Source organism: Dipodomys ordii, unplaced genomic scaffold, assembly GCF_000151885.1.
Source record: "Dipodomys ordii isolate 6190 unplaced genomic scaffold, Dord_2.0 Scaffold74, whole genome shotgun sequence".
Lineage (NCBI taxonomy): Eukaryota > Metazoa > Chordata > Mammalia > Rodentia > Heteromyidae > Dipodomys > Dipodomys ordii.
The window spans coordinates 5,398,614-5,406,711 of NW_012267290.1; the positions used below are offsets into that span (position 1 = coordinate 5,398,614).

Consider the following 8,098-nt stretch of genomic DNA (forward strand, 5'->3'; position numbering starts at 1 on the left):
AAAATATAAATAACAAAGTGTCAGCTGGGGTCCATCTCAAGAGGCGTTGCCTGGCCCTCTGAGGACAAAGCCTGCCCGTCGCAGCCGGCCGCGGTCAGCCGTCGGGGACAGCACGCGGAGGTCTGGAGCGTCCACGGTGCCCGAGGTGCAGAACACGGGACGGGGCGTATTTTGGCGGAGGGAATGAGACAAAAACTACCAGGAAGGCAACAAACTGTACAATTGTCCTGTGAACAAGAACAGAGCCAGCTGTGTGGGGCCTGCTGTCCTCAGAGCCGCGTCTGGGCCTCGGGGATGTAGATCTCGATGCTGTCCGCCCGCTCCGTGGCGGAGTTCTGGCGGAAGGAGGCGGCCCTCTTGGCGGCCATGAGCCGTCTCCTGGCTTCCTGGCGCTGTCGGTCTGGTAGGTCCAGGGACTTCTCCCTCGTGATGGGAAATTTCCCCTTGGGGGGCTTCTTTGGTATCGGAGGGGGGACCTTCCTCTCTTCCTGAAAAGGATCACAAGCCAGAATGGAGGTCAGAGCGAGCACTCGCCAGGCGGTGCTTGGGACCTCTGGTGCCCGAGGCCCCGGCCGTCTTCTAAGTCCCTCTGGCTCCTAACAGTGTTGCCTGTTATGTGGAGCATGCCTTTCTCAAAAACCTAAAACTCTTCCGAGGAGGCAGGAGAGACCGGGGTGAGGGGAGCAATTCTGTAGCCGTGGTGTCACCGCAGCATTGTTCCTGAAGCCCTCATCCATGCACCCCTGCACCCTGGCCGTGTCCTGGGGCGGGGTGGTAAGGTGCACTGGGCTCTCTAATCACTGAAGATGATCACACACAAGCAGACAGCCCAGGGAGCCCCAGGCCAAATCCTGACCTGAAACCCAGCGGATACTAAAGATGGATGCACACTCACGCACGCACGTACACACACATACACACACAGAGATTCTGTTTGCTTGGTAGAAAAGATGCAAACAACTTTTCTGATCTTTAGTTTGGATTCTCAAATAAGTCATTCCAAATACACATATGCCTGCGTCAGAAGGATAAACGTCACAGTTCTGCAACAAACGCTTGCAGATGTGTGGTGTCACTCACACGCGCTCCTGACAGGCAGACTGGCAGGCCCCGCCACAGTGCTCTGCCGTGCTGTGGTTTCCTCCCGGGAGGGGCATGGGTGGAAGGGCAGAGGCTCTCCCCCCGAAGGGGCGTGTGCAGCCCCTGCCCGTGTCTTCTCCCTTCGCCGTGAGTCTGTCACAGGCCTTTGGTGATCTCAGTGCTGGGAACAGCATGAGTGAGAAGTGTATGCAGCTAGTGGTGTGTGTGTGTGTGTGTGAGAGAGAGAGTTCCCTTATCAATGGGCTTGAAAACATGCCGGCAGACTGTGGCTGAGGAGGGGAGGCCAGGACCCAAACCCCAGCAGTGCTCAGAAGGCGCGGGCTGTCTTTAGAACAGGACCCGCGGCTCCGTGCACGGAGGGTGGTGAGTCTCCGTTCCTCTGCGCAGCCGGAGGCCGGGCTCCTGTGAGCTCTCAGCCATGGCGGCGTGGGAGGTTGCAGCATGCACACGGCTCGTTGGGAGAGCTCTACCTCGGAGTTCCATCTGAGGAAACTTTCCACTGAGGTCACAGGTCCTACCCTTTGCCCCCACGAAGCCATGGGTGTGAGACGTGCTTCTGTCTCCTTGGGCTTCCTGGCCTCCCGTGCCTTCCCTCCCTGCTCCGTCACCATGGTCCCTTCCTCAGTGGCATTGATGGCTGCTGACCTGCAGCCCTACCAGCTGCCGGCAGCACCTTTTGGGATGGTGACCTTTGTGGCTGGTGACAATGCACATTGGCTTTCTTTCTATCTTTGCGGGTCTCTGCTTTACAGCTGTGTGTTTGTTACTGGATAGTGTCTGTCTAGGGATACAAGGTGAGCGTGTCTCGCACTGCTGACGCAGAGCTGTCCTCTAGCACTGTGAGAGTGACATCGGTGTGAAGGGCGCCAGGCCGAGCCCAGGGCTCACTCGCTGCCCACGGAAGGCTGGGCTGAAGTCCCTGGAGAGGGCCCCCCAAGCCAAGCGACCGAGCCCAAATGCTGTGTCGTCTCTGACTCCTGACACACAGCCGGCAACGCTCATGGTGGCCAGACCTAGCACTCCTGTGCAGGAGAGCAATTGTCCTTCATGCAGCTCTAACCAGTGTCAGGGGATAAGAGGGGCTCAGAGCATCCGTCTCTGTTAGCGATTACACTACAGACGTGGCAGATTCGGTCAGTGGCTGGGTGAGGAGGACGCTGCGGGTCACATGACCGCGCTCCTACCTGTCTGCGCACATGCACGCCCCCCTCCCCCGGGCACACGCTGTCCACCCTCATCCGCGCATGCCCAGGGCACACAGGTAGCGAAGGTCTGAGCCTGCCCTGCTAGCGACGGCCCTGGACTCCTGCAGTGATGGCGGCATCTGGAGCAGCTGCTGCTGCGGCCGGGCGGGGGCTGTGGGCCTGGACCGCAGGCAGGGGCTGTGGGCCTGGACCACGGGTGGGGGCTGTGGGCCTGGACCGCAGGCAGGGGCTGTGGGCCTGGACCAGCCGGGAAGGGACTGTGGGCCTGGACCGCGGGCGGGGGCTGAGGGCCTGGACCACGGGCGTGGGCTGTGGGCCTGGACCGTGGGCCTGGCAGGGGCTGTGGGCCTGGACCACGGGCCTGGCGGGGGCTGTGGGCCTAGATGGGCTGGGCGGGGGCTGTGGGCCTGGGCCGCGGTCCTGGTGGGGGCTGTGGGCCTGGACCGCGGGTGGGGGCTGAGGGCTTGGAGGGCTGGGTGGGGGCGTAGGCCTGGACTGCGGGCCTGGCGGGGGCTGAGGGCCTGGACCGTGGGCTGGGCGGGGGCTGTGGGCCTGGACCATGGGCCTGGCAGGGGCTGTGGGCCTGGACCGTGGGCCGGGCGGGGGCTGTGGGCCTGGATGGGCTGGGCGGGGGCTGTGGGCCTGGACCGTGGGCTGGGCAGGGGCTGTGGGCCTGGACTGCGGGTGGGGGCTGAGGGCTTGGACGGGTTGGGTGGGGGCGTAGGCCTGGACCGTGGGCCTGGCAGGGGCTGTGGGCCTGGACTGTGGGCTGGGCAGGGACTGTGGGCCTGGACCGCGGGAGGGGACTGAGGGCCTGGACGGGCTGGGCAGGGGCTGTGGGCCTGGACCGTGGGCCCGCACAGGCGCTGTTACCTTTCTTTCTGGTGAGTCCATTGCCTTCCAGTCGCTGAGCTTCAGCTGCTGTAGCTCGTCGAACTTCATGCTGACGTCCTCTACAGAGAGCTGCAGCATGTCCCAATAGCCGGCCAGGTCCTGGGGCGTCGGCCTGGGCATGGCACTGGGGTCCTGCGGAGACACACGGGCACACTCGGGGCTGCCTTCCCGCGGTGCCCCCAGAGGTGGTGTGGAGACCCGCCAGCCGCCCATGGTGTGGGGCTGCGCACCCTCGGCCCGTTGGCTCAGGCCCCCAGCGCCTCTCTTCCTTGTTGCGTTTGGAGTGTGTGTGTGTGTGGGGGGGGTCAGCGAGGCGGGCTCCAGGCGCCCAGCAGCACCAGGCCCTGTGTGTACTCAGGACCAGCGGCTGCGGGGTGGAGGAAGCACTGGGGAGAGCCCGGCCGCAGCCACCTGGGTGTCTGTGCTGCTCTCCTGGATCTTAGCTCCAGTTCTAAGGTGATGTGGCTTCAGTGTGCGTGCTGGGCGGGCCGTCTCCTGAAGGGACCCCCTGGTCTCATGGCAGTGTGTAGCTGCCGCCTGCCGGCCACAGGAAAGAGTGGCCCGAAGATGGACTCTGTCCCTGAAAACCACCCTCTCCCCAGTTCCTCCTTGGTTGACGAGGCTCACCAGCTTCGCGACCAGCGGTCCCCACGGACTGGGATGAGAAATTACGTTTGGCTTTCAACTCCTTCAACCTAGCCTGGCATCCATATCGTCCTCTAGGGCTGTCCCCTCCCCTCCTGAGCAACCAGATGTCCACCAGCTCTGTGTGAGGGTCAGCAGGGCTGCAGTGACCGGCCCGACGTGCTCATTTCCTCCCCAGAGGGGAGCCACAGTTCTCCTTTCAACCACTAGAGGGCAGGCTCTTTCCATGCAGCCACTGGGGCCGTGCTGCGGGCATGGCGCGTGGGGTGTGCGGGGTACGGACGGTGAGTCCCCGGGCAGCTCCCACACATCCGCACCTCAAAGACACCCGGGAAGGCTCTGGCGCTTTCCAGGGCCATTCCTCTGACTTAAAGCCTAGCCACCTGCCGGACACTTGCAGCTGCTAGCAGCGTGCCTGTGGACTGGGGACCTCTGGCTTGAGGGAAAAAGTATGGGTCTCTCCCGCCTGGGTCTTCTCAGCCCTTCTTCCTGCCCCCCAACGAGAATCCCAGAGAGAAGGTAAAAGAGGAGGGAGTGGCCACAATGCTCCAGCAAGATTAAGATGATTAGTTTGTTGTTGTTGTTGTAGTTGTTGATGTGCCAGTCCCAGGCCTGGAACTCAGGACCTGGGCACTGTCCCTGAGTTTTGTGTTCAAGGCTAGTGTTTACCACTTGAGTCACTGCGGCTTTTTGGTGGTTAATTAGAGGTAAGAGGTAAGAGGCTCTCGGATTTTCCGGCTTGGGCTGGCTTTGAGCTATGACTTTCAGACCTCGGCCTCCTGAGTAGCTGGGATTATAGGTGAGAGCCACTGGCACCCAGCTTCTGATCCCTTTTCAAAATGTCTATAAAACTGTATGCTACAGGTGATCTGTTGGTGACTGTAAGTCTCACGATGAGCTTTAATGGGCTAGTAGGAAAATGTTGGAGAAATCACACATTTCAGTGATTCTAGTTTAGGACACACAGATGAGCACCTCCGCGTTCTGTGTTGTGTCTGTGCACATTAACAAGCAACAAAAACACAACCAAAGTGTCTGCCTTCAATGCCAGGACAGTATTTACCTTTTGTTGAAAGTCTGTGGTGTGAAAAAAAAATCTGTGTATGGATTGCAAAACTGCCTATAAAGAACCATGCCTAATACGTGGCCATTTCTGAAGGAATTATGTGAATACTTTTTCAGTCAGACAAAGAAAAGCGTACACGTGTGCGTGTGCTGATGAAGACAGGTGTGCAGAATGTACTGCTGTCCACATCCATGCACACACAGATCAGTGTGCATGCACTGCACACCACAGCCTGTGCACGTGCACGCCCCTGCCCAGTGACTGCAGCGACGCCCCGCCTGTCACCTGCCACATCACACATTCAGTTCATGGGATGTACGTACGTCGGCACTGGGACTACAAAGCAGAAAGCCCTCATTGTTTCTGAGTGTCTCGTCTCTCTACACGGAGTGGTTTATGTCTCTTTGTTCTGCACAGCCTCAGATGCTTTTGCTTACTTGTCACCTTGGTCCAGGTAGGACATCTCCTTGTTTGAAGTTTTCTGGGAGAGAATCCAGTAGCTGAGGCCCAGCTTCCTTACTCTGCAGAAGGCCAAACTCTCAGCCCCACTCCCACTTCTGGCCTGGGCCCAGTGGCTCACTGAGCTGCAGTGAGGGCTCCCTGGGGCTGGGGCTGTGGGGCCTGGGGCTAGAGTTGCAGGTCTCTGGTCTCTGGGGTGGTCTCGGAGATACAGCGAGACGCTGGCGTGCCCAGCGCAGCCTTGCCAGTGACCATGCATGCAGGTTCACTCACCATGTTTTGCTGGCAGAGCCAATAAAACTGCTGGAACTTCTGGGACATGAGCAACTGGGCACTCCCCACGGCACTCCGGATCTTCCCCAGAACTGTGAGACAGAACAGGACAGGATGAGGACTGGCCGGCCCCGACAGAAGCTGACCCTGTGCATACTCAGGACCGGGCTGCCCCCACCTCAAAGGAGCCCTCCCTCAGAGAACCCAAGGCTAGCAGTGTGGACCCTGGGGCCAGTCAGCCCAGAAAGCGGCTGGCCTATAAAGTGTTCCTCCTTCTGGGCCTTGTTCAGGTAAGCCAAGGGCCCTTAGCTTGGTGCGGCTTGGTGCCGCACACCACCACAGCTTCCGGGATTTTCATGGGCTCCCTGAGTGCAGTGAATCTATTCAGATGTTAATTCACGAGCTCAGAGGGCAGGTCCAGAGGCTCCCCTGGCAGGGCCAGCTGTGGCAGGAGCAGCCGGAGAGCCTGGCAGCCGGCTCCCAGGGCAGCTGCTCGGCTTCCGGGCTGACCGCTTGCCCACGGCGCGCGGGCCGCCAGCAGGATGAGGTGTGAAGATGCCGTTCCAGCTGCAGACTCCCCACGCAGGCCATTGATTTTGTAAATCCAACAGCAAATTTAAAAGTGGGCAGCTGTAGTTTTATTCTGCAAAGGATTTAGCAAATCAGAGAGGCAGGCCGCTCTGGCGTAGACTGGGTGGCTGAAAGGTGGTCTGAGGAATGGACGGACGTCTTTCTCTGAGCACTCCTGAACTCTTCATCTTCCCTCCCCGATCTCCTGTCCCCTCCTGAGTCTGCTGTGAACACAGAATATTCTGGAAGCAGCAGTGCTGCTCTCAGGATCACCTGGGAGTTGACCAGCCCCCTCTCACCGCTGGCCCAACAGCCACATTGCTCTTCCCGGCTTCTGTTCAGAAGTCACCCCTGCGGTTTCAGGACTCCGTGGTCCGGCTCTCCTGCGCTGGGTCCCTGGTGGGGGAGGTGTGGTGCCCACGGCTGGGTACTGGAGCGCGGCGTCCCAGGCTGCGCTGGGCCGACCCTCACCCGTGGGCCGCCTCCTGCAGCTCACCTGCACAGCACGGCCGGTGCTGCGGCCAGTGAACTACGCAGCCGCCCGCTCTGTTTCTCTCTTTCGATTCTCCCTCGGAATTTCTGGCCCAGCACAGGAAACCACCCCACAGCAGAGAGATGCCAGGCTACGGTCTGCCAGTTCCCCCAGGTTTGCTGGGTGACGGCAGAGCAGGCTCCAGCCGTGTCTGGTGCCGAGGCAAGGCTGAGCAATGTGTGTCCTGGGATTCGCCGGCTATCGGGTAATAACAGTGGCATGTCATGTGACATCAAGGTGTGGGAGTTTCCGGGGTCTTTGACTCTGGGCCCGGGAGGCTCCACTGTGGTATGCTGAGTTTGGGGACATTCACATTTTCAGCTGCACAGAAAGAGGGAGGGAGGGCCGGAGGCCAGGAGGGAGAGGAGCTGCGTGGGGAGCCCTGGCCAGGGCCGCCGGGGGGGGGGCGGGGCGGGGGGGGGAGTGCCGGCCGGGAGGCCCTCAGGCTGCCGGGGGCCGAGGTCTCCCCTGGCCATGCGCCCTGTCCCAGCTCCCCAGGGCTCAGGGGAGGAACTGCTTTTGATGCTGAAATGCTGAATTTCCGCTTCTTTTGTATTCTTTACCTGAGTATTGGGGAGATGTTTAAAGGGGCTTGTTTTAATCAAGCCATTGCTGCAAAAATACAGAAACAAGGAATACATGCACTTATTTGACTGTTTCTTTAAATTTTAACTGAAAGCCAATTAGTTTTATAAAATGTGCAGTTTTAATGTCTAATTTTAATATTTTTCTTAAAAGGGACTTCTGCTGAAGTATTAATAAAAGGACTTCAATTTATAATCTTTAGCACAACATGAATAGATGGGCCATGCTGGGTATTGATTTAATGTAGTGGAGAGCTATTATAAAGGCTATACATTGAAAAGTGTCAGGGAAAGATAAAGAATCTCAAATCCGACATGCTGGTTAATGGCAGAAGAATTCTGCTGCTCAGTGAATGGAGATGATGCTATCTGATGCCTAGTGTAAATAGCTTTCCATAATTGAAGATTCAATTTACCCCCCTCTACTCCCCTAATTTTGTCATCACTTAGCTGGTTTTTCTCTCTGGAGTTGTAGACAAGGGCTGGCGCTCATCAGAGTGCAAAGTTACAAAGAACCTAAGAACCCTGGCCTTCCACGTCCGAAGACAATGGATCAGCTTACCTGGCTTTATTGTTATTTCTCATGCATCTACTATAATTTCCAACTCTATTTTTTTAACCAAGTCCAGGAGAGCATTTACACTCCTCTGTTACTGCAGAGTTTGAAGGGGCTGTGTAGAATTTGCAGAGTTTGAAATGGTCATCTGGATGTTTGTAAGTCCAAGATTCCTCCATGATGAATTCTGCACTGGCCTGAGCTCTGAGCACG

General features: G+C 58.4%; 1 protein-coding gene across 1 annotated transcript in view; it reads right to left on the reverse strand.

Annotated features, from left to right (window-relative positions):
- Window positions 1-269: 269 nt before the first annotated feature.
- The window catches only part of Dlgap2 (discs, large (Drosophila) homolog-associated protein 2), a 463,794-nt gene continuing 455,965 nt past the window's right edge, over window positions 270-8,098 (reverse strand). Inside the window, exons 13-16 of the mRNA XM_013024218.1 lie at window positions 6,165-6,286; window positions 5,644-5,735; window positions 3,180-3,332; window positions 270-488 (exon numbers count right to left, since the gene is read on the reverse strand). Of these exons, the coding sequence (XP_012879672.1) occupies window positions 270-488; window positions 3,180-3,332; window positions 5,644-5,735; window positions 6,165-6,286 (586 nt within the window). The remainder of the gene's footprint in view (window positions 489-3,179; window positions 3,333-5,643; window positions 5,736-6,164; window positions 6,287-8,098) is intronic.